Raw genomic sequence first — 27,538 nt, 5'->3', positions numbered from 1 at the left:
GGCAGAAAAACTATAAATAATAGAGGACAAAATTCAACAACTGTTCCAAGTGATCCCCTCACCCCCCCCACACACACAGGTTCTTCTGTTTTGCTAGTCTTTTCTCAGACAATAAATAAAACAAGTAGGGGTCCCAGGTCCTGTAAGTAGCAGCAACCTTTCACTTGTATTTGAATGTTTATCCCCAAATCCTGTCTTTTCTTGCTTTCCCGAAATCAAACGTTACATTTGCCTGCTTTCTTATTGCTTCTTTCAGCCAGATAAGAAAATTAATGGAAACAAATGACACAGATTCACCATCTGTAACATTTAATAATTCTGTGGCTCTGGGCAAGTCATCTTCTCGCAAGAGGGGTGAAATATTTCAGATGTAATGGTTGTAGTAGAACCACGTTTGACTTTGGGAAGGAATTTAAGAGATTTAAGAGGAAATAACCACTACTTTATTTTGCCAAAACAGCCTCTATAAAATCAGTTTTCTCACAAAATCATTCTCTTCAATTGTAAGATTAAAGATGCTAGAAAATAGAGTAATGATGAACAATGTATGATCTCAAGTGTTGTAAAAGGTCTCTAATTCTCTTTGCTGCTGAGGTACTTTTTATTATGGAATGAGGAAGAAACGATATTTCAGTTTTTTAACTTAAAACATGCCTGAAATAGATCCCTGACAGTTACAATAACATATCACAAGTGAAATGAATATTTTTCCTAAAAGTCTGAACTGCTACTTTGCACACATATATCTTTTTTTTTCTATTTAGAAATGAATTTTACTCTGTATTAATAATTCAGTTAGTTCAATAAAATACTGTATTAGAGTTCTGGAATTAGATATAGAATTAGATGTGCATTAACTGGAATAGACATGCACATATGCACAGATTTACAACCATGTTTGTATATTTGTATATCTGTATATTTTAATATATAACATATTTGTTATATAATATTTTAGTCATGTATTATCAAGTATTGAAACTTACTTGTTTTCTGTATAAAACCTCGACCAAAAATTATTTTTCTTCCTATATATTTAGTTACTATTAAGGGGAACACTATTATAATTTTGCTTTCTCAGATAAGTTACTATCATTTTTTCCTAATATCATTTGGTGTTTTTGGTTAAATAGTTAGAAAATCAGAATTTTCCAATTATGTAAATAAACAGGTTTCTTACCTGTGCGAATCAACAGCAAACTACTAAGTTTCTAGAATAAAATGGAAAAATTTATTTTTCTTGAAAAAGAGGTTTTAAGCATTTATAATAAAGAAATTGGCATATAAGAATTTTGCTGTATCGTAACTATTATTAATGAGATTAGGAGTTCTTACATTTTAGAAAAAAATGATGAATGTATAGGTCAATAAAAATAGATTTAAAGTAAATATTCATTTGTGCCAGACATCATAAAATCCAAAAGCTATTCAAAGGCATTTTAGACAGGTCAAACTCAAAAGCAGGGTAAAGAATTTGAGTAATTTTTCTGTAGTCAATAACATTCAGAGACTTCACTTTAGAGATGATTATATAAAATATCCATTATGCACGCTTATTTTGATTAGTATAGTAAGTGAAAAATATGAATTCTATAAAAGTTATTGATTTTGCTTTTATATATCACTGATGTCAGTGCATTTGCATCAGCCAATCTAAACTGCGATAATATTTACAATAAAAAGAAAATAAATGAGATAGACATTTCGGATAGAGTTGCCAATATGATAGAAAAGATTTTGTTTAATAAGCCTGTATGCTAATGCTTGATTTTCTCTGTAATATACACAAGAATCTCCTTGAATCACACATTTAGTCTGGTGAGCTGGAGCTGGCTCTTACTGATTCACAAAGGCCCTTGTTAAATCTTGAATTTTATAAGCTGGTTGACATCTCATCAGCAGCTTGAAATTGGACATGGTAGGAGTATTTACACTATGGAAATCAGCAAATGCTATAATCCAGGTTTGTTTGTTTTCCCAGGGAGCTGATTCTTAAACAGTTATTAGCCACACTGCTTGAAAAGAATCTCTATCAATGAAATACTGTGTAATTTTCTACAACTATTTCATGATCAATTCCCGAAACTAGTGAAAAAAACAGAACATTTGGTGTCAAAAGATATATGCTTGATGCCAAGTTGCTTAGGATCTTAGGATCTCATTTAACCTGCCCAAATATGCTTTAATGTCATTATTTTTAGTGAGATTCTTGATTAGAAGACATGAAAAGTCTTCTCCAGGTCTAAGACTGTCTGAATCAGTTGCCATATACATTTATACCTCATTCTCCTCCCAAAAGGTAGAATAAGAAACTAATGGTTAAGAGCTGAATGGAGCAGAAAACCAGGATGAGTGAATCAAGCTGATTGTCAGAATGGACGAGACTCAAGGGTTATATGGATTCTGAAGAACTAGATAACAATGCCTTAGACTAATGAATACAGAACAACCGGACTGTGGTTCATAGTTATCATGAAGATATAAAGGCTGCCAGAGCCTCCTATTTTTTAAAGGATCAACAAAAAAAAATGAAATTTTTTAAAAATATATTTTTAAAGGTATTATTTATTTATTCATGAGAGACACAGAGAGAGACGCAGAGACACAGGCACAGGAAGAAGCAGGGAGCCTGACATGGGACTCAATCCCCGGTTCCCAGGATCACATCCTGGGCCAAAAGTGGCGCTAAACCGCTGAGCCACCCGGGCTGCCCCCAAAAATGAAATTTCTATGTGAAAGCTGATGGTTATCAAATGTTGGCAACAAATTTCATTTTTAAATACCTGTGTTGTTAAACAAGTCAGTAGACTGGAATCAAATTGTTACTCATAAGTTTGCTACCCGTATTCTATAATCAGGAAGGGAAACAGAAATAGCAATAGGGTGTTTCTACAAGAGAAGTGAAAGAAATTAGGGATTTTAATGAAGACCAACATTATAACGTTAACGTTTAATGTTATTTATTCGTTAATAAGTGCCAAGTAAATGCTGTCAACAACATATTTTAAAAATCTACTTTGGACGGAAGTAATATCTAAATTATACTCTTCTCATTCCAGTCCAAACATTAGTGTCTGAGGGAGTCAGTAACAGGAAGTACTGGAGAAAAAGAATCTGTTAAATTAAATATTGAATTAAAAGTCAAAGTACTACATGTCATTTGGTTACATATCTATATAAGAAGGCAATTTGTTTAACCCAAACTTAAAATAAAGACTTAATATGAAGATTTGAGTCCAGGAACTCAAGTATAACTCATCAACATTGTAGTTACTTAGAATATATTCTCTGGCACTTTTCTTAGGTATATCCTTCTGCATATTTGCTTTGTAGAGGATAGTCAATATGCCAATAGAAAAAATTGTCACTAGGTAATTTCAGCAAATTGTGGAAGAGCAATATACTGACATTGTGTTGTCCACAACTAAACTTCCCAGAAAAAAATTGTTTAAGCCACCTTGACAAGGCTTTCTCTAAAAACATTATCACTTACTCCTCTACACTTTCACCACCTTAGAATATGCAAGAATTGATAGTTTGTTTTGGTACAAATTTCACTTGTTCTCTAGCCAAATATATGTTCTTTAATGTATTTCAAATTTTATTTAAAATAAAATAATCCAAATTTAGATGGCATGAGCTTCATAAATAATATGGCACGCCATCAATTTTCTAGAAGAGATCTTGATTTTGCTCTGCAGATGTCAGCTGAAAGCCTGAATAGATAAATGAACTTAAATATAATGAAATGCTCAGAGCTCAGCTATAGGATTCATGTTATCTGTTTTTTGAGCTGAAAAAAAAAAAGGAATTCTATTTTAGAATTACTTAAAAACTTGTGTCTGAAGTTAGGGTATAAATCCTTAGCTAGATAGGCAGTTTATTTAGGTGTTTCCTCTTCTTGTTTATGAAAAATAATCTTTTTATCTCTGGCCAGGAAACACAAGCCAGAAACAGCTCAAGATCTGTGATAAGTTATATAAATAGGAATGCATTCACTTTCTGAATACAATTTTGGCAAAGAATACAAGGCTATATAAATTAATAGGTATTATTATATTGAAAATAATACATCAAAAAGGAATTATAAAAACTGTCATAATAATATAAAGCTACACTCTTCTACAGAGATATTTCTGGAAAGTGAACTGCTCCTTGGAACCAGTGATTCTGGCTCTGCCACTAACTGAATATCTCATTAGATGGGACTCTGGGACTTAATACCATGCTTTGTAAAAGGAGAGGTTTAACTAGTTTATATCGAAGGTTCACTAAAATCAATATATATTAATTAGCTATGGATAATATATTTATATACTCTCTTCTCCAAGATTTTATTTAAATTCCAGCTAGTTAATATACAGTGTAATATTACTTTCAGGTGTACAATTTAGTGATCCAACACTTCCATACAACACCTGGTGTACATCACAAGCACCCTCCCTTAGTGTCTTTCACCTATTTAGCCTATCCCTCAGCTGCCTCTCCACCAACTGATGAATGGATAAGGAAGACGTGATATAATGATTATTCATATCATTTAAATATTTTCGCTACACCTAAAATTTTAAAATATTCCTGATCTTTTACTTGTGTATTTATTATGTTAGTATGGTTTTATTAGTGAGACTCAGAAAAAAAATGATGCGTGAAATAAGAATTTTCAATGATTTTCAAGTGGATGTAAGTTTTTCTAAGCAGTTATGAATTTTCTCCACACCTTTTTTTCCCCCAACATTTTCAAACATTCTCTACTCATTTTAGGGAGGATCATAGGGCTATTTTTAAAGAAATCCAAAGCAGAAGGTAGAACTTCTTGATGGACATATATAAATTACATGGTGAGCTTACATCAGGGTCGAAGATGGGGGATTTTCGAAGAAACTATGAAACTTGTCTCAATGTGTTACTGTAATGGGATCAAGCACAAGTTATGAATATGTTCCGTAATATCACCATCAAATCAGCTTGGTTAGAAAGTCCCCAATCAAGCCTAAGTGTTAAAAGGTCCAGAACATTGAGGAGGGATGTCAAATTCCCCACGCAGTTCATGAGTCACAATGCTTGGGCAATGCAAAGTTCTTTCCTAACACCAACTGCTACAAAGGAAACCTCATGCTTCCCTCAGCTCTTGACCAGTCAGGGCACTATCCTATTCAATAGTTTGATCTGTCTGGGTCTCTTTGTGGTGGATCGCCTCATTTGCCCTTGTCACATGCTTGTGCTTAGTTACTTAAGGATATAAGAAAACCAACCTCCAAAGTTTTCCTATTACATAGATGCAAAAAATAAAACAAGAATAGTTTGTCCAGTGTGTCACCCTTTTCTCTTGTAATTGCTTCTTCCTGTTTTATTCTCCAGTGAGTCCCTGCCCTCCACCTAATCTATTTGCAATCACAGTCTGTCTCTTCATTGTCATATTCAGGGTCTCACGCACAGTGAGAAATCCAAGGACTTAGTTCCTGTGCACGCCAAGTTAAATGAGAAAACCGGAATAAAGGAAATGTCAAATCCACCATATATCATGGTGGAGGAAGAAGAGAGATTCATAAATCTATTTGAACATAATTTCATTCTGTCACTTTGAATTATTTCTAAACAGGTTACTCATTTCAGTAGTTGTATAACTGTTTCCTTTTATCACCTTTAGCATGCAGAAGCATTGTTTAGATCCTGAAGCTTTTCATAAACTGGGACTCTGGTTAAAAAATTTTTTTTGAATCAAGCTGTAGATACTGGAGTCATTATATTTAGGTCTTTCAAAAAAGGACTGTTTGGCAGTAGATAACTGATACAACTTGCAAATAGGCAGAGCTGTGAATTCTTGGTTTATACTCTCAGGTGACCTTTAATTCTGCTTGGAAACTCTATTGTGCCTTTCTACTCAATGACCTCACTCACATACCTCACTCACGTATTCCAAGCATTTGCCAAATTCCTTAGGTTAACATTCCCAAGTTACCTTGTCCTGTCCTTACATAACCTCTAGATCATGTAAGTGGGGATTCCGTTACTTAAGGAAGCCCATGCTTTGTTGTCTTCTCCGGAGCCCCAGCCTAGCTCAGCCCCTGTACAAATGTTGCTGAAGGAGTGAATGTGCAGAAACACATTTATTCATTTTTGCCATGTGTGGAATTATGTGATTTAAAGTATTTTGCTCCTTCCACAAAAACTTTTTAAGTGAAAGATTCTGTAGTTGATTTTTTATTCTGTCTACTAGGCGTGCCAATGTGTATTACTACAATATTTGTATGAAACATATTCTGTGTTAATTATTTTCTGTAAAATAATCCGCTTACTAATTTTGAAACTGACAGCAATTTTGTTGTAGGCATCTGGTCTGGAGAAAAAAGAAACAGAGAAAATATTTGCCAGCTGAATAAACTACGAAATGTGTATAGCAGCACTGATTCTTCCTAGTAGTGACTTCTATTAATGTGGATCTGCTGGCGGATTGACTGCAACGCATATGGACTTTACAAAGTATCAGGGCCTTTCAATATATTTTTAAAATGATGACTATTAAGAAGCAAAAACAAAGAAAAGAGGTTTACGAAGGTGCCCACAACCTACACCAACACGGTTTCTTTAGTTATTTTAAAATGGTACTAACATTCACGTAAGACTGCACAATTTCCTCAAGAAGTACTGAAAAAATAGATTTTAATGTAAGATCAGCTTGTCACATTGGGAAAATTTTATATGTGGCTATAAAAGAATTTCTGTAGAAAGTTTGCAGAGTTCTGTTGAGAGGAATAAGATCAAGGGGATAAAATGCAAAACCATAACTTTAGCTTCAGGTAATAATTTTACTTTAAGTCAGCTCCACTGGAGGAAAGGAAAAGAAAAGAAAGTTCCTATTAAATAAAATTATCAAAAATATTAACAGTATAATATAAATCCCTTGCATTTATATTACATAAAGAATATCTAGATGTCACATGAGTGTTTTAGCTATTTAATTTTGTCCGTGTTTTTAACTGGCACAAATACCACTGTATATTTGAAACAAGGAAGCTCTATTCTGAATTCATTTATTTGGTACTAAAGCCTAATTAATTTTGGCAACTTGCTCTGAAATGTTATAAGGGCCAAGGAAACTCAATCTATGTCATTCATTCAATGGAATCTATGCAGTCCAAGTACGTAAGAATTCCGAATTCCTTTATTACACTATCACTTTGTGACTTTACTTTTTACAGAAGACAAATGGATTCTTCTACTGCTTTTATTGTCCCTGGAGTGGCATCAAAGGGCAATATTTTCTTCAAGAGCATGCTCCAACTGAGTAATGAGAGAATGGGGCGAGCAACATGAACCATACTTTCATTATGCCAACAATTTGGTGTTGACAATGAAAATGTATACTTCCCAAAACAAGACCACTTTATTCTTAGTAAAAATAAGAAATTAATGATAAGATAGCAACTGCCAGCCCATTCTCTCTCTGTAACACATTCCATTTGCCTACCCACATGGTCACTGGGTGACGGTTTAGAGGACGAAAGTGGAAGCAGGATAGGATTGAGTGACTACAACTTAGCTCTTTATATACTAGCATTTGGCTGATATTCTGTCCAGAAAAACTTAATCAGGAAACCTAGCTAAATAATCCCACTGCTGAGGTAACGAGGTCTCTGCAAACTCATGTGAAAACAAGCAAGCAGCAGGCATTTATCCAATAACAGCGCAGTGATTCGTCACCTACGATTTTTTGGTGCTGACCTTAACTGCAATGCCTAATTTTATGATCCAGCTGAATAAAGATGCAGAGTAAGGAGCAACAGGAGGCTAGAAATCAGCAGTCTTACTACACCCACATCTTTCCCACTTCTTACTGCCCAAATTTCCCAAGTCTATTCATGACTACTTCCTTTATTCCCAACAACTTATTTGCCACTAGGTAAGAATTAGCTATCAGTTATATATGCCTTACTGTTTATCTAAGTTACTTTATCTTCTCTCTCCTGAGTATGTGAAGTTTAGATGGTTATTACTGAAACTAGAGTCTGTTCAAACTATATAGAAGTAAGATCTTTTGAGGAATGAGAAAGCCTTCAAGGCACATATAAAAATTCAACCATCTAGATAGGACCCTAAATTATTGAGTAACAATGGTGTATCAGAAGGCTAAAGTTTGTGTTGTGTTGTTTTGTTTTTTTTTTGGGGGGGGGAGGGATTGACTTTGTTTTTATGTTTTTTTATTTTAATTTCAGTATAGTTATTATACAATAACATATTAGTTTCAGGTGTACAACATGCAGAAGGCTAGAGTTCTTAAGATATAATAGAACTTCTCTTTTCTTAAGATTAGGAAAATTAAGAACTGAGAAAATAGTTCAGGATTTTATCTTCATTTAGGCCCCTGGTGTGACAGCACCAGCATAACACTATTTGAAGAAAATGACTGTGAAATGAACACTGAAAAGAAGTTTAAGAATTTATAACTCATATAATGTAATTTGATTAGTTCTCAAAATAAGCTGTTAAATGCTACTTCCCACATATGTCAACAAATATATTGTGTTTAAATATAGTCTTAAGAAAACCATATTGAACCACAAGCCCTTGAAGGGAGAACACATTCATTTATTAATGCATAAAAGAAACACCATTCAGCATATTAGTGGCGGACAGAGAATAGCCCTTGGTTGTCTGGGATGCACATCGGGGAGGGCGAGCTTGCAGAATTATGGGACTGACCTCTGCAGTGTGGTTTCCCTTCCTACCACTGAATATTGGTTTTTATTAGGGTTCCATAATTTTGCTCCTTCTCTTGTCTCTCTGAATATTGTTCTTGGCTTACTTCATCTATGGATTGTAAAAATGTAAATGGCTTATTTATGAGAAGTCAATCCAAGGTATATAGCTCTGAGTGGAATCTAGAAAATAGTTTCTAGCCTGCTCCTGGACAGCATGCTTTCCAATTCTTGGTTTTTATTTAAACCCATAACTAAAATGAATTGTTAAAAGGATTTTAAAAATATCTTATAGTCAAAGTCCTTATTCTGATACAGTATACTTTTCACTCACCCAGATTTTTAAATGATTTGGGGGGAAGGCCTTTGAGAAGAGAGAAAAGGGAGAGGCGACCCTTTCCTTGATCTCTTGCCAAAAGGGATGATGGTATGCTGTCACATGAGCCTTCTAAATATGCAACAGATTCTGTCAATAACGTGCTTCCTACATGAAAATTCTAGTACCCAAGTCCCAAGTCTTTTGCCTTATTCTCTTCTCATATACTGCTGGTATCTTGGTACCAGCTGGCATTTCAAATATCTAAGCCATAATTTGGAAATTGTAGCCTGAGATTTATCATCTAATCAACCATATTAGGAGCTATAGTTAGTTGATTGACTATGATCAATCATACAGAAACACTCAATCTAAAGTATTCCCTTCAAGCTAAACCACATCTAAGTTATTCTATGGAAATAAGAAACTATAAATTTTTAAAGATTTATGGAGTAGTTGATTCAATAACCTTCCTTGGCAAACTCAGTATCTAGTCATGCTCACTGTTTAAAATTTCATTATTATAAATTTGCTTTTTATTTTAAATTCACAATTATTTTAGTGTATATAAGAAATCTCTGAATATAATAAATTCCCAGTCATCTGAACTTAAATGAGAATAGCTTTATGCAGATTAATTCAATACATAGTTTGCATATTGATCAATGTTCCTCTTTTTTTTTTTTTTTTTTTCCTGAAAGGTCACAGAAACAAGGGAATTTCTAAGAGTATTTATACACTTTCTACCACTCATTACTTTCTGGAAAGTAGAAAGGCAATAAACAGCCAAAAGCATGTAATGAATATAACCTATGAAATTTATGAATTTTTCCTGTAGCTCTTAAATATAGCAGTATAAACATTTGTTCTGAATACTAAATTTCAGTCTTGGAATTTAAAAAATGAAAATCAATTTATTTTCCTGGCTAAAGTGTTTAAAATAGTCACTTTTTCTTCTAGGAAACACTATAATAAATTAATATTTTAAAAAATCACATATATACACGCAATACAGATTTTAAAAGATAATGCTCAGATAATGATTTAGAAATAACTCTAAGTTGCTAAGTCACTAAATTACGGAACTAAGGCAACTTTCTCAGGTGGCCAGGATGAATTTATAGATGTTCATTCTGGATGCCCTTAAGTGTCTCACTTCATTATTATGGTTCATTTACTTTTTAATCAGAACTTACTCTTACATTTTCATTCTAACAATACCATAGGCAGGTACAATTTGGTAAGCATTGATTTACAATTATTCAGGTACCAGGCATAAGTTGGTTCTTGATATATACTAGCTGATTAATTAATAAATTGCCGGGAAGATAAGCGATCTCTATTGAGATTGAAGCCTTCCTTATTGGCATGGTTCTCCTGTTTCCACATAAGCTAAATGGTAAATATGATTTCCTGTGGTACCCAGACTGATTAAAAAAAAAATGCTTCCTCCATCCAGCTTGAAGCCCTGCTTTTTTGATTGCTCTAAAGAACTAACCCTGAATCAGACATCAAAGTTTTTCTTTGGTACAACTTTTTCTTTTTCATAACACATTATCTACTCCTTTGCACCTGTGCCCCAGCCCCTACCATAATTAATACAGGGCTTTCATCCTTTTTTTTTAGTTATATGAAGAGACAGATAAATCAGTCTTTGCTGATTATGAGATGTACAACATAGAGAACAAAGCGAACAATAATAATGCATTCTGATTACTGTCCTATTGGAGACATAAATCTTTTGTAAAGAGAATAGAGAAAAAACATCCATCAATCTCTGAAAAAGGGATGAGAGTGAGGAATTTTGCCCAGTTGGAACTTAACTTTGAGACTTGAAGAAAGAACAGAAATGATTCAGAGGGAGAAAAGAGCAAAATCCATAACAAGGGGAGAAAAATTAGGATATGTCATTGTCACTGGGTGCCATGAAGGCTTCCTCCCTACTCAAAAGCCATCCTAGTTATCCTGCAGAACCTTTCAGTCTCAATGAGAAACAACCAAGAATTAGGAAATACGTTGGCCAAGTGCAGCTAGGCAGCTGTGCTTCCAATAGCTTACTTTTTTGAGCCACACACCTGTGAGTGATTTCTCAGATATAAAACATTTTATATGTTCACATTCCACAATGAAATATAAATGATAGGAGCTGCTAGGAAATAATACTGTGACACAAGGGTAACTGGATTATGATTTCAGAAAACACTGCAGCACCAGAAGGGTAAGTATCAGCATCTCCAGCAAGGGAAGAAATATTCCATCATGGAAATATCATGAGGTTTAAAATAACTATTCTGAAGTAGTTTAGCTACCCAAAAACATTAAACAAAGATGTATGTTTTTTTAAAAGAAATATTACGGCTGTGTTGCTCATTGATCAAAATAGAAACCATTTGGAAATGTTTTTGGCATGCACCCAAATTTAAAACAAGTAAGCCATTTTCAGAAAAAATTTGGATTGAATGTCATGATCTTCACAGTTGTTTCTTTTTAATTACTTTCCCTTGTGGAACTTTAAATTTGTCCAATATTCCAAATTAGTCCATTTAAATAACAGTGATGAACTCATATTTCCTGAGAATGGTCTATTTCAGTCTCTACTTTTGTTGGAGACTCTACTGGGAGTGGAAAATACAGGTCCCGTTATGGAATTACTAAGTCATGGGAACAAATGGCACAGCATAGGGAATATAGTCAATGATACTGGTAATAGTACTGGATGGTGACAGGTGGGAGCTAAACTTGGGAGCATCACATAATGTAGAGAGAAGTAGAATCACTATGTGGTACATGGAAACTAACATAACACTATTGACTATATTCAAATAAAAACATTAAGGCAAAAAAAAAATCATACACTATAACAAGGCAACTACTGTGTACTTCTTTTCTTTCAATAAAAATGTATACTTTGGGGTGCCTAGGTGGCCCAGTTGGTTAAGCATCTGACTCTTGATTTTGGCTTAGGTCAAGATCTCAGGGTCATGATATCCAGCCTTCACTTTGGGCTCCACACTGTGAGTGCAGGGCCTGCTTGTCCCTCTCCATCCCCTTCTGTCTCTCCCCCTCTACCTCCCCATACTTCTCTCTTTCTCTAAAATAAATAAAAATAAATAAGATAGAGTTGACTAATGAAAAATTTAGAACAGAATGACAATCATACAGATAAGAGGTGAGCTAGAGATGTCATTTGATTTGATTTCTGCAAATCAATTTCTGTATTATTTCTACATTTAAACCTTGAGCTAGGAATTATGACCCTGATCATTAAATTGTGAATGAAGTACCCACAGTCTGCTAATTTAGGGGTTACCTGCCCAAGAAAAACATCAATGATTCATCAAAACCCTGAGAAACTTAAGAGGGTATATTAAGTGATACCCGATTATTATACATCATTTTTACTTAATGACAAAAAGGAAGAAGTATACTGCTCATGAAATATGCAGATTAATTGAAAATACCATCTTATATTCTGAATAAGAGGAAATAATTCAAAAGTTTTTTAGTCACTGACAGGAATAGTGCAAAAGAAAGCTATCTTCCCAAACTAGATGAAATTACTAAGAATAAATTCAAGATAGCACAATAAATACCAACGAAATAAGTATAAAGTGGGAAACTTTTGCTATATATCAAGCATGGCAAAACCACACCAATTTTTGAAAATCTCAAGTAATGACAAGTTGAACATGAATCAACATGTATTATCATTATAAGCAAAGCCAGTGTATTATCAGCACTGTGTTTGACATGAAAAATGTCCAGCAAAGCAACTTCCGTGGAATACAATTTGTATATCATATACTATATACTAATTTTTAATAGTGTATTATATTTTATATTACATATTTTGTAAGTGATGATCAAAAATAAATGAAACATTTTATTTAGGTTAAGAGAAGACATTTCTGAGGATGTTTGTAAAAATTAAGCACTAACGTGTATCACGGTGCTTTGAATATTTACTGGAGTAAGAACAATTGAAACACAAAACTAGTGACACGCAGCACCTAAAAGAATCTAAATGATTATTTATGTCAATACCCCCATTTTAAAAGATACACATTGAAGCCAGAAGGATGTTAACAGTCTTATCCATGGACGGGATTAAAATTTTTCTTTGACCTTCTTTGTATATTCAACTCCCTAAATAATTCTTGAAAATTCTTAAGCCAGTGTTCTCAGTTCAGATCAACGTAGAAATAAGTTTTAAAGAGAACAAGAACATTTTCTCAGAACCTGCAAAATACATCTGTGAGCCCTAATTTGAGAAACACTGCTGCAAGTCATGGGGTATACCAACCATTTCAAATTAAAACTTCCAAGCAAATTTAAAGCAGTCATGTAGTCAATGTTCCTCAAACTTGTACATTTCTTTTGTGGTTGTTAAATTATCCTTTAAATAAGAAATATTTGGAATATTTGTCAAATATAAGGGTAGCATATATATAAATTATCCTTTAAATAAGAAATATTTGGAATATTTGTCAAATATAAGGGTAGCATATATATTCTCCACTAAAAGATAAAGAACAAAAGTCATAACTAGAACTCAAAAAATTTTGAAAATCTACATGAATTGAACATATCCTTCTCTTAAAAATCATTTTGGGTAGGATGTTTACAAAATTGTTGGATAACTTTAGAATTATCAACACACAGAACATTACATACTTTTGTTAATCTCAATAATGAGCAGCAAATCCTTAATATAAGTGTTCATATTGATTAATACAAAGTATCTGTTTATCAATTTAATGATAGGAGAGTTCCTGTTGGATGAATATTGATATTAAGACAAATAATCAGGGTGCAGTGACAAAATAGGACACATTATTTTTGTTATAGTAGAATCCTTCTGCCTCTGCTCCTCCCTCCCTTCCTCCACCCATGTTCATGAATGTACTCTCTCTCTTAAATAAATAAATAAATAAATAAAATCTTCTAAAAAAAACATTTTTATATGTCTTATATAGTAATTTAAAATAGTATAAAAAATAAAATGGTATAAATAGCATCTTAAACTATACCATTGGGTTAAATGTTTGTTTCAGGATAGTGTAGGCTGTCCTTGATAATTTTATTATAAATGTAAAAGATTCTTGACTTTTTTTATATCTTGTAGTCACATTTTTAAAGTTTCAAACTGCCCCCTTTCATTCTTAAAGTCTTATGAAAATTGTTCAATTTTTCACAAGGAAAATTACAAAATAATAATAAAAATATATAATAATGTGTAGCTTTTGAAGAAATGCCAAAGGAAAACCTGCAACCCCAAACCAGCTGAATACATTCACGTAGTCTCCTAAATTTGTAAATATATCTTTTATTTGTCCCCATTAGATTACCCTTTCGTTATTTTGTAAGATTGTATTAAAATTAGAGTCCGGCTATATTGTTTTCCTCACATTTTATTTAATAAGGCTTGGGAAGAATGACCATTCATTAAAACATAATCTAAGTCTCTTTGAGTTTTATGACTGATGGTTATGTTTTTAGAGCTTAAAAAAAAGCCCTACAATTAAATAGATGTTTAAAGTTAGTAACCCATCATCATTTTCAGAGGGGGAAAAAGTTTAAATAATGAAGCCTGACAATATGAAAACTATCTAAATGACTCTCTTTGTGTTCAAGAACCTTTTGCTTTACAAATCATTTAGACTTTCTACTTGTAATTGTAGTACTTGTAAGGCCCTTCACATTTTAACACAGTGATTATGCGCAGTAAACTGCTTGGACTAGGTGCTCTAAACTATTAGAGACAAAACACTCCAGTAATCAACAGAGGCTATGAAATTCTCTACACTATTTTCCTGAATTTTTATTAACCACAGTGTTTCAGAGAGATGTAAAACAGTTACTTAAAGAACAGACCTTCGGGGAGTTTGCTCTTGCTTTCATATCATGTGAATCTCTGTATCATCAGCATTCACACTTCCTTATTTTCCTTCAGAGTTTCAGTAGCTTTGTAGGGCACAAACATTATGTTGAAATGCTATGTTGCATGCATTAATATGTTGATTTCATTAATCCCTTGAGTGAAATTACTTTTCACATACACCATGTGTACAAATTTCCAACGTATTTGAAAGGTGAAAGGCAACTCTGAAACTACTTTTATAACTTGGGTCACAGTTTTTAGAATTCAATGTACTTGTCCCTTGAGGGGGAGAATGTAGATATATGAGGAGTAAAGTAACAAGGTAAGTTCCTCCTGGAGAATTCAAAATAAGTCTTGGTAAAAACACCTAAAGCACAGTTCATCAAAACATATATACCATTAACTTCACCAGTGGTCAGAAGCTTGTTTTGCCTTGTTACTCTTTGGAATAAAATGCTTAGGAATTAAGTGAAGTAATTTATAATGGTTATAGAAAAGTGGCTAAGACAAAACATAAAAGGAGAGTATTGATGAACTAATTGTTAAAAAAAAAACTCTGCTTTTTCCTTATTTAGAAAAATCTGTAAAAGACCTGAATTCACAGTTGTTAATCATGTACAACTCTATCTGTATTCTAATTTATTGAACATGCTCCATTTCAACAATTCCTCTTATTTTGTGTTTTGACATTGATAATGAATGGAGAAATATAGAAAACAGAATTTAGGGAACAAAAGTACTAGCTCCAACACCTATATGGAGAGGCAAAAGACCAGAATAGTCAACAGAATATTGATGAGGAAGACAAAATTTAGAAGACTGATATTTCCTGATTCAAGACTTACTGTAAAGCTAGCATCATCAGGACAGCATGATGTTGGTGATGAACAGACAAATAGATCAAGAGAACAGGTCAAGAGCCCAGAAATATATCCACACAAATACAGTCAACTAATGTTTGAGAAAGAAGCAGAGGTAATATAATGGAGTAAAGATAGTCTTTTTTTTTTTTTTTTTTTTTTTTTTTAATATTCTCCTCGTGCTATCTTGCACTGGAGGTTGCTGGGAGAACCCAGGCTGCATGTGCTGAAACCTCTGCTGTGTGCCCCACAGGTGTCCCAGAGATATTGTTTTCAACAGATGGTGCTAGAACAATTAGACAATCACATATTAAGAAAAGAAACTAGACGTAGATCTTAAACCTGTCACAAAAATTAACATGGATGATAGATTTAAATGTGAAATGTAAATCTATAAAAATCTTAAGAAGATAACATAGAGGAAAATCTAGATAACTTTGGGTTTAACAATGACTTTCTAGATGTACCACCAAAAGCATGACCCATGAAAGAAATCATTGATAAGCTGGACTTCATTAAAAAATAATAATAATAACTCATGCTCTACAAAAGAGTCTGTCAAGAAAATGAGAGGACAAGCCACAGACTGGAAGCAAATATTTGCAAAAGACATACCTGATAAAGGAGTTCTAATCAAAATATACAAAAACCTCTTAAAGCTCATCAGTAAGAAAACCAACAGCCTGACTAAAAAGTGGGCCAAACACCTCAATGCGCTTGTCATTGGAGAAGACATAAAGATGGCAGATACTCATATTAAAAGATACCTTCCATCATATGTCATCAGAGAAGTGCAAACTAAAAAAGCAATGAAATTATCACTACTTAACTATCAGAATGGCTGAAATCCAGGACTGAAAGCACCAAATGGAGAGGATGTGGAGCAACAAAAACTCTTCTTCATCACTGCCGAGAACATAAAATGGTACAACCACTTTGGAAGACAGTTTGGCAACTTCTTGTAAAACTCAACATACTCCTAACATAAGATCCAGCAATCGTGCTCCTTGGTATTTACCCAGATGAGTTGAAAACTAAGGCCACCCCAAAAACCCGCACAAAGCTGTACATCACAGCTTTACTCATCATTGCCAAAAATTGGAAGCAACAGGTGAGTGAACAAATAAACTGGCACAGGCCGACAATGGAATATTCTTCGGCACTAAAAAGAATGAGCTGTCAAGCAACGGAAAGACATGGAGGAAGTGCTGAGTGCAAGAGGCCAATCTGAAAAGACTACGTGCTGTACGATTCCTACCACGTGACATTCGAGAAAAGGCAAACAATAGAGGCGGTAAACAAACAGTTCTTGCCATGAATTAGTGGGGAGGTACTGATGACAGGCCGACCACAGAGGACTTTTAGGAAAGCAAAACTACGCTGCATGATACTGTAATGGTGACTCCCTGTTATCATGCATCTACCAAAACCCACAGAATGTGCAAACCCAGCATGAACTGTAAACTATGGATTTTGGGTGATAAAGCCGGTCAGTGTCAGCTCATCAGCTGTAGCCAACGTCCAGCTCTGGTGCAAGATCTTGATGATGGGACTCTGCACACCTGGGGGCAGGGAATGTGTGGGAAGCCTCTGTGCCTCCCTCTCAATTTTGCTGTGATCCTAAAACTGCTCTAAAAAACTGTCTATTAAAAATCGTACTAAATCAGAGCAATATTAAATTTTATCAGTTTTTCCTATAATCAATGAGTACTTACTTCAAAATATTTGTTTTGGAATCTTAATAAGCTCTCACTGGAGTGTGTATGTATATGTGCATAGGTGTGTGTCAGAGTGTGTGGGTATAGAACCAGACAATAAGATAGAGCGTTATCTCTAGAATCTTCTCACACTCAAATGATATTCAGCATTAACACATCCAGACAATAAGTTGTGTTCTTAGGACAGTGATTTATAAAGTTACCCTGTTAAAAATACATTTTCTTTCCTTCAGAGTCAAATTGTGATTACTAGGAATCTTTGTAACTAAAAGAAAAAAAAAAAACTACTTATCCTCCAAATGAATATATTTTATCTTACTTTGTTGAAGCTTCATGTCAAACATGAAAAGAATGAATGCTGAATAACCATGATCTAATTATAAGAATGCAATTTAATTGTGTACAGAAAACCCAGTCCAAGACACTGTCTTGAGTCTTAAACAAGGAAATGGTAAATCCCGGAAGGAAAGTATCATGATAACAAAACTAAACAAAACCACCTTAGCTCAGTCCCAATTATAGTACACGAAGCAGACTAATTTTAACTCTGGGTTTCAAGACCTCTTTACTCTTAGAACTTACAACCATTCTACTTAATCGGTCCCTTGAACTTGCCCTTCCTTACACGGCCCCTGATTATGCCCTACGTCTTCATCATCTTATGAGTAACTCAATCAAGAGGTCTAGTTGGTCTTCACACCGCTAGTGCCCCTTCTTGCCAGTGCAGAGTCATCTGTTCCAAGATTTACTCTCCTAAATTCATACATATAACTGTACTTTATGCAACTAAAACAAACAAAATTCATTCTCTTCCTAACCATATCACAAGTTATTTTTCCAGCTTTGTATTTCAGTGCTGCACAGTGGACTCCATTATTCTGCAAGTTAAGCATATACTTAATCATTTCCTTGTCTCGGTTCACTCTAATAATGCAACAGTATTTCCTTGTGTTTGGCTTTCTCTGTCACCATCTCTATCTCTCTGTCCCGGTCTCTGACTCCTTCTCTTATCCCTGATGAATGGCTATTTTGTTTTTCAAGTCTAGTTCAAATGTTAGACTTTTTTCTTTGCTAATATGACGAAAAAATTCTACACTATTACCATGTGTTTGTGTCCTAGCTAGTTGTATATGTGTCTGTTTCTACTGCGAAACCTATGCATTCCTTTATTTTTATTTTTTCTATGCTTTCCTTTATTTTTATTTTATTTCTTTAAAGCAGTGATCAGCCTTCTTTATTTTTCTTTCTCCAATATTTGACACTCATTAGATATTCAATAAGTATATATCATTGCTTCTCTTTGTATTATGTATTTTACACATTTATACATATGCATGAGAGAATTTGGCCTTTGGTCACTTGCTGCTTTTAAATAAAAATCCATTTCTTAGGTTTTGCATCTGGGCTTGTATTAATAAAAGGGAAAAGTTGACTTAATTCATAAACATGGCATCTGTGACTGCGGGGGTGGAGGCAGGGAGCATTAAGGCATGTCACGTCAGTGAGCCTTCTCTATCTCGGGTAGGCCTCTTAACTACAGATGGGGCTTAATTGCTCCTTAAATATATCTAACATTTATGCTTCCACAATATTGCCCAGTACCCATTTAGCACTTCTGTTGGTAGTTTTCTTACCCAAGATTCATCAATTTTACTATGAATCCTTACTATTCTTTAACACAGCAAAACATAAAACCAGTAATTTGTTCATGAGCAGACATAAATGAGTGCCGAGTTCAAATATTTGCTTTTTCAAGAAAGAGAATGAGCTAAAATAATACGGTACACAAACAAAATTCAAGGGAGTGGAGAGAGTAGTGTGTGTGTGTATATATATATATATAAAAGTGGAAACATATATCCATTGGGAGATTCTACTGAGGCTCCCTCCTGTCTCCGGAAAATATTTAGTTATGTGTTCCATTGTGCCAAGGACAGACTGGTCCTTTCCAGACACTTACCCTCTGACAGCATGAATAAGTCTCAATGATGGATAGGCAGTTCGCACTTTGAGTTTATTCTTAAGGATTAATGCATTAACCCACTCCACGTGCTTCTCTCCTCCTTTGACCATGAAAGCAGGGATCCAAAGGACACTGTCATTCAGCATAGAAAGTCTATGCACAAATTTTTCTCTGTCACTTTCATTCCGAAAGCCTCCAAATGCTCTTTGTACAACTGATGGATTCATGGTAATAAAATCTGATTTAGTTCCCACATCAGCAGCAAACTCCACCACAGGGGCTAGATTACACCTGAAGAGGAAAAAATTAACGGACAAATGAAAAATAAATATGAAACATCCACTCCTACAGTAGTGCACATAAAAAGAACAGGGAACAAGCATTTTTTTTTTTTTCATCAGGTTGAGGAAAAAAAGATAAAATGCCTGGTAAAATTATTTTCAGTAAATTACCACATATTCAGGAATATTGTCTTCAATAAGCATGTGCTGTCCTAGTATAGGGCTCAAAGTGTCATTTATATTAATTCAACCTGTTGTCTAAAAATATTCTTTGCTGTTATCTTCATACACCCCCATGACATGAATTCCTATTAGGCGAATTTATGATGGTAAATTCACAAGAGCTCAGTTGCCATGCAGTAGGCAATCTAAACCACATGCTGTTCCACAAGTGAGTAAAACATATTAGACTTGATGTTCCAATCTGCACTACTTGTCAAGCTTAAGTCATCTTAACAACTTTATAAACATAATTAAGTGAAGGTGGCTTTTCGGTATCCTGAGGTTAAGCGAAAGTATAATTCCCTATCATATTCTCCATGAACATATTTGTGATGGCCCTCTACAGCCCTAAATGGGAAGAAAGGTTAGAAAAGTGGAATGATCACATTTAATGTGCCTTTTTGAGATACTAAATAATTCAGAAAAGCCCTTACTACCAAATATCTTTCTGATATTTTTGAGCACGTCCTGGATTTGCCTGTCTTCCCTGCTAACACGCCACATGCGCTTTGCCAAAGAGGGAGAGAATCTGATGTCCTTTTCTTTCCAAATGAAGCTCCAGGGCCTCACAAAGTGCCGGCACCCGATTTTACTCTTGTAAGCTGATTTCATTCTTATACTGAAAGAGAGCTTGGAAAGGCACCTTGAATTTTGTCTTCACCAGTTGGTGATGCTCCTTTGATTCTATCACACAGATCTTTGGATGCTCGACTTAAAGGACAGTTTAAGGGCAGCGTGGGTGGCTCAGCGGTTTAGTGCCGCCTTCAGCTCAGGTCGTGATCCTGGAGTCCCAAGATCGAGTCCCACATCAGGCTCCCTGCATTGGAGACTGCTTCTCCCTCTGCCTGTGTCTCTGCCTCTTTCTCTGTCTCTCATGAATAAATAAATAAAATATTTTAAAAAAAGGTCAGTTTAAAAAGATTTTTAATTTGCTAAAAAATAAAGGGGGGGGGCAAGTTTTAATTAGTTAATAAGTGAGAAGTTGGATTTGTAACAAACAGGAGTTTGCTAATTTAGAAAAAAAAATCATTTGAATCTACTTAATCCAACCCTTCATGAAAACATATACACATACATACACACGATTTCTTTTATTTTTCTTTCCTTATATCAGCCTTTAAAGAAAGGGGGAAATAAACTGATTTCCTCTTTCTGTACTTTTGCAGGTTTGACTGCATGAGGAAAGTTCCTCACAATATTCTTCCTTGTCCTCTTTGCCACTCTAATTAAATTCTCAAAGAAGTTAAATTTAATTAAAGAGTAAAGTGTGTGCTCTGATATTAAAAATATTGGCCTGTATATCTTTCCTTATCTCTCTTAATTAATATATCTTATTACTTTCTAGATCTCTGACAACATTTAGCCACCACAACAAACATTTAACACAATTAAGCGAAGTCTGTGTTATTTAGGCTGAGCTCCTCAGAGAAAACAAATAAACAATAACACATCATATTATTTGGGAATAAATATTTTTTTCAAGTTATGCATATTTACTTAAGCCCACTATATTATATGATATTTATTTGTCTCCAGCCATGATCCATGCCCTATACGAGATTAGATATTATTCATTTCCATCACAGTAAGAATATTATGAATGAGACTGCCTTGGAAGATAGCTACATGTGAACAGAAGCCAAAATGAACATCTTACTGTGGAACTCATGGAAGATTGAGGACATGATGATTTTTCAAGTCCAAAACTGTGCTCCATGCCAACCTTAAAAATAATCTAAAAGTCTAACCAAGTTAATTATAAAATGAATTGGAAACTGTGGGAAAAATACATTCCAAACATCACCATTACCGACACTTCTCCTTCCTTAGGTAAAAATAGACAACACTTGTTAAAATTACAGTTAACATGATATATCTTTCCAGTAAAATAATTCCCCAGCAATTCTTTCCAGAGGATTTCTACAGTAGAAAAATAACAGCTATACTTCATTTTCTCTATAATTGTAAAAATAATCAGAGCCACCCCAGTTAAAGAGAACAAAAATAACATTCTACTGCATTATCTTTTCAGGGAAAAAAAAAAGTCACTTAGTTACATTATGCTTTTCATTATTTTTACTTATCATTTATTTAAAAACACCTCTATTCCCACATTGACTAACACTTTTTAGGATTTTAGGATTGACTTTTAGAATTGACTCAGCATATTTCTTAAACATAATTGTCTAGCCACGGGTCTTTTAAGAGCTAATAAGAAATTCATTGGTGAAACTGGGTGTTGAAAGACAGGTACTTTCCACTAGGAGGCAAAATTAAGAGAAGAATATTTCTGGAGAATAACATTGATCTAGGAGACAAACCAATGTATATGATGCAAAGAACGCTAAATGATTGTAGTGCTAACTAAAAGAGTACCACAGATCAAAGAGTAATTGATTCATATGAGCTTTATTGTAGAGTTTTCATGACTTCCACAGAGCCCAACCAAGCTCTGTGAGGGATGGAAATAGAGGTATCGAAAATAGCATGACAGAAGGACACATCATAAAATATAATGCATGCTAGCCCTAGGAGTCCAGTATATTCATTTTTCCTTGTAATGATTATGTCTAAATTTTCACTGGAAGGAAAGATTAACATCGTGTCCACATGTGGTCAGTAAATTAACTACTCTGTAGTTGAGTCAGATATTTAGTCATATAATTAGCTGAATGCCACATAATCAGGGCAAGCATTAAGAAACCCAAAATAACCAACCAGCTGTGTCACACTCCAGCAATTCAGTAGACTTGTTGTGAACTTCATAGCATTACCAGTAGCAATACTGCTGACTGAGCAAGATTATGAATAGATTTGCAATCAAACATTCTTCATCTTTCTTTTTAAAAATCTTCTTAGGGATTATTATACTCAAAAGTATACAGAATGTGTAGCAAGCATTTATGAATTAACATATTATTTCACATGTTATTCTTAATCTCATAAAATTGATGAGTGGCCAATTTTTAAATGATGGATTTTTTTGAGTCAAAACTACTGAGTATATAAGAATATTTAATATACTCAACCTTTATTTCTTTAGCCAAATTAAATTTTTTGTACTGTCCAACTGTTTTTGACATATCAAAAACATGAAAAAATATATTCAGAATGAGGCCAAACTCCTTGTTACTCTAAGCTTACCAATTTTAGATTTATTTGTGTTTATTTTCCATCATTAAAAACCTTCAGAAATGTACTCTCTAGACCTCTGAAGTTTCTTCTGTGATCTCAAACCAGATGGGATCACCTCTCAACATTCCCTTTACATAGAATCAAAGGTACTTTCATTTCTTTTAAGGCTATAGGAAATGTTTTAAATTAATTTTAATTCATTTAATTTTTAAAGAAAGAACTGTTTATTTCATGTGTTAACACCTGAGGATCACAGAAATTCCCTAGGAACATGTTGCTCTTTGGTGTGCTAATATTCTCTGCATTTCCCTTAAGTATTAGCTCAATAGTCTAAGCAACTAGGATGTCCCCCTTTCAACAGCTCAGCAGATATGTCTTGAGAATTCATTGTGCAAATACTATAATACATGCTCAGAGATTTTTCCAGCTATTTTACTATTTGTGCCATTTTACAATGATATAATCTGGCCAAAAAATAATCTTAACCATCATTATTACTAGTATCAATAAGATCATGCTCATTCATTTAGCCATGCATTTATTCATCCCATGATGTGTGTTATAGACATGCTAGCTATAGAACTAGTCATCCTAGATACTAAGGTAAGATGGTGTGCACTGTGATGTAGGAGGTTGTCAATTACTTTCTTACACATATAACATAGATTAAATGAGAAGAAAACAATAATGAGTGTATTACAGTCTAAACTTTATTCCTTTTCACCATTTAATGTTCAAACAAGTTCCAAACACACGATTAACATCCTTTTCTCTTTTGGCCAACCCCATTGTTTGTATCAACACCGTATCTGTATCAACACTGAAATCTCTCAACTCAAACCATCATTACCAAGAGAACCACATTTGTCAATGGACCAAGAAATGGGAGATAGCCTCTTTTCTTTTCTTCCTCCAGGGAAGCTTATGGTTCCTATTTGCTCCCTTCCTGTTTTTGAGCTTGAAGAGCCAAGAGAAGAAAGAATCTCTGGTACCTGGTTTTTTCTTTTTCTTTCTTTCTTTCTTTTTTTTTTTTTTTTTTCAGGTTTTGTGGTTAACCTCTCCAAATGGCTAGAGGAAGCTAAAACATGTGCCCTATAAGTCTTTCTGACTTTCTCAAGTGAGGGTAGTAGGCCCTAAATAGACTTGAAACCAATAATTTTTGCAATACCTTGAGGTAAGGAGTCATGTTATCTCCACTTTGAAGATGAGAAACCAAGGTCAAAGTGATTAAGAAACATTTCCAAGGCCATAGTTCATATAAAAGAAAAGCACAGCTGTTTTAGAATGACTTTAGGATAGAACTTTTAATTGACACTATTTACACATGGGACTTCTTTCAGAACCAGAGGAAATATCAATATTTCCTTAGTTCCTTCACCCCTACACTTCCCTTCCTGGGAGTGTAGATTCCCAGGACTTAAGCATACCATACAAGTCCACTCTGCCATCATGTTCCCCAAATCCTGAGTAGTTATTAAACAAACAGTTTTAAGTGTCTAAGGCATAAAAATACTACTTACACCTCATATCTCTTGAATGAGAGGATGTTCAAAATGCTGATACAAGGATTAAATATCAAATTGATATGACTTTTTGAAATATGAAGCATAGGATTAACTGTTAATTTATATGTGGCATCCATTATGTAGCAAACAAAGTGTAGGAAATACAGATGAAATATTTATTAAGTTAAAGATCTGCACTGCGGTGTGGTAGATTGACACAGAAATACCCAAACATGCTTACACATATCACAGTTTTTGCTGCAGATCCGATGACGATTAATAAAATCCTCAACAGAAATAAAAAGAAATGACACTTAGGTCATGAAAATAACTAAGTGACAAAACAGAAGAGGAAATGTTTTCACAAACCCAGATTTGTTTACATTCCTGGCAAGGGTGGGAAGAACAGTGCCATATTATTTCTAGGGAAATTACAGAAAAAAAAATTCAAAGTCATTCTAAAAGACAAAGATGAATACTGAGAATTATATTAGGCTATGTCCTTCCCACACTTCTGCCAAAACCAAAATGGAGTCATTGGGCGAAGTTGCTACAACTGCACAGATATTATTCAATAACAGTGTTTTGAGGAGAGGGATGGGGAAAGTATACTAAGGAATGGATATGTTGTGCCTAAATCAAATAAATAAGATTATATTATAATCATATGCATCAATATACACCCAGTTTTAGTTTAAAGTTTAAGAATAAAAGGTATTCAGCTAAGTTTCTGCCTTCTGCCATCTTTTAAATGGTAGCTACATGGGCATTGGTGTTCACATCCTAACCTGTAGACTTCAGGCAAGTTACTTAAATTCTCTGAGATCCAACTTTTTCTATAAATGAGGCTATTAACACTGATTGAAATGCTATTGAGAAAATTAAACGAAACACAATATCCGAATTTCCTCTCAGAATTGCTTATTTAGAGTTTGTAATAAATAATAACAAATAAATAACAAATAAATAAATGGTAATCATTTTTTTATATGCCTTTACCTTTTGCAACCTCTTGTGAGAGACAAAAGGGATGCGTGCAGACAAATTAAAGAGCATGTCGAGTAGAAAAAACTTATTGAGCAACAGTGTGGGGGCAGAAAGGATTTATTTACAGCATATTTAACAAACCATTTTGTCTGGAATCTTAGCCATCCTCCCGCCAAAAAACAAAAACTAATTGGGATTTAATGGTTGATTCATTAGTTGATCTTGAATATTAGACAAAACAAGTCTAACTTCATAGGCAATATGAAAAATATAGAAGTTCATAGACATAGCCAAGTGTACTTAAGAAAGAGAACATGACACATGAATACAGGAAAAACTGGAATAAAATTCTAAAATTAGGACTTTGACACAATTTGAATATAAGGTAGTGAAGATCTTTTATTATGACAATAGGAACAATAATAGCTAGGTTTTATTGAGTACTCATTATGTGCCAGAGATTGTTCTATTTGTTTTGCATGTAATATCATAGGCAATTGTCATGACAATCCCACGAGACAGGCACTATCATTATGTTTCTCCATTGATGAAGCGAGTGAGTTATGGTAAGCTGTATACATTTACAAAGCTGGTAAGGAGTAAAGGCAGGTTTTAAGCTCTCAAACATTATGCATCAATTAATTCCTGTGAAGGAAAAGGAAGAACTAGACAAATTTAGGTAGATAAGTTCATAAGTTCAGTTGCATTTAAATGTGATACAGCTGTGTCCATCATTCAGTGACTTCAGTGATTCACATGTCTGGTTGGGTAAAGGAAGTGAGGAAGTTACATCCTTCATTATCCCCCTGTAATCACTCTTCACCAAAGGTGGGGGCTTGGATGGGAGAAAGTGGCAGCCCCAGAGAGCAGAGGTTACTCCTTGGCAGCCAGGATATATAAATAGCTGTGCTTCTCTGAAAAACCACCAAAGTGAGTAAAAGTGGAAAAGAATATGAAGGGGAGAAAAAAGGTTAATTCTGAGATTTCTTACCAGCAGAGTATGGAAGAAAGATTAGGCAATTCGAAGTAAATGTACAGAGACCAAGGAAGGAAAGGAGGGAGGAGGAAAGAAATGAAGGAAGGAAGGAAAGAAGGCAGGAGGCAGACGGTAGGGAAATCACAGAAAAAAGCACAAAAAGCACAGGACTAATGTTCCAATTGAGAACCTATAGTAAAATTGGTGGACTACATTGCTTTCTCTAAATTAAGGAAATTGTCCCAGGTGAGAATGAGAAGTAAAGTCTACACATTGAGTTTAATTTTGAAATAAATACACTGAACTGTTTAGGTGTTTGTTTTCTTTCTCTTCTGGAGCTTTATTTCTCATAAAAAGTGTTCTCATTCTGAAAAACTACACATGAACAAGCAATACTGGGGAAAGGACAAATCTGGATCTTTCTTAAAATAATGGGAGGATAGGGATCCCTGGGTGGCGCAGCAGTTTGGCGCCTGCCTTTGGCCCAGGGCGTGATCCTGGAGACCCAGGATCGAATCCCACATCAGGCTCCCGGTGCATGAAGCCTGCTTCTCCCTCTGCCTGTGTCTCTGCCTCTCTCTCTCTCTGTGACTATCATAAATAAATAAAAAAAAAATAATAATAATAATGGAAGGATACTGAAATGATCTCAAAGTAATAGAGAGAGTACTGAAATAACTTCAACAAATCTAAATGAAATATAAAATACAAATATCTCGGGGCACCTGGGTCGCTCAGTTGGTTAAAAGGCTGCCTTTGGCTCAGGTCATAATCTCAGGGTCCTGGGATAGTCTCTAGTTGCTCTCCCTGCTGAGCAGGGCTCCCTGCTTCTCCCTCTGCCCCTTCACCCTCCACTCATGTTCTCTCTCTCTCTCTCTCTCAAATAAATAAACTCTTTAAAAAGGAATACAACTATGGGGCACATGGGTGGCTCAGTGGTTGTGTCTGCCTTTGTCTCAGGGCATGATCCTGGGGTCCCGGGATCAAGTCCCACA

The 27,538-nt window shown here is 34.5% G+C and overlaps 1 protein-coding gene across 1 annotated transcript in view; it reads right to left on the bottom strand.

Moving 5' to 3' along the window:
* Window positions 1-27,538, bottom strand: part of ST8SIA4 (ST8 alpha-N-acetyl-neuraminide alpha-2,8-sialyltransferase 4) — a 93,239-nt gene that overhangs the window by 30,440 nt on the left and 35,261 nt on the right. Inside the window, 1 exon segment of the mRNA XM_072789516.1 lies at window positions 19,435-19,728. Within this exon segment, the coding sequence (XP_072645617.1) occupies window positions 19,435-19,728 (294 nt within the window).

This window comes from Canis lupus, chromosome 2, assembly GCF_048164855.1.
Source record: "Canis lupus baileyi chromosome 2, mCanLup2.hap1, whole genome shotgun sequence".
Lineage (NCBI taxonomy): Eukaryota > Metazoa > Chordata > Mammalia > Carnivora > Canidae > Canis > Canis lupus.
The sequence above is the reverse complement of the archived record's forward strand: the minus strand, read 5'-3'. Positions and strand labels throughout refer to the sequence as shown.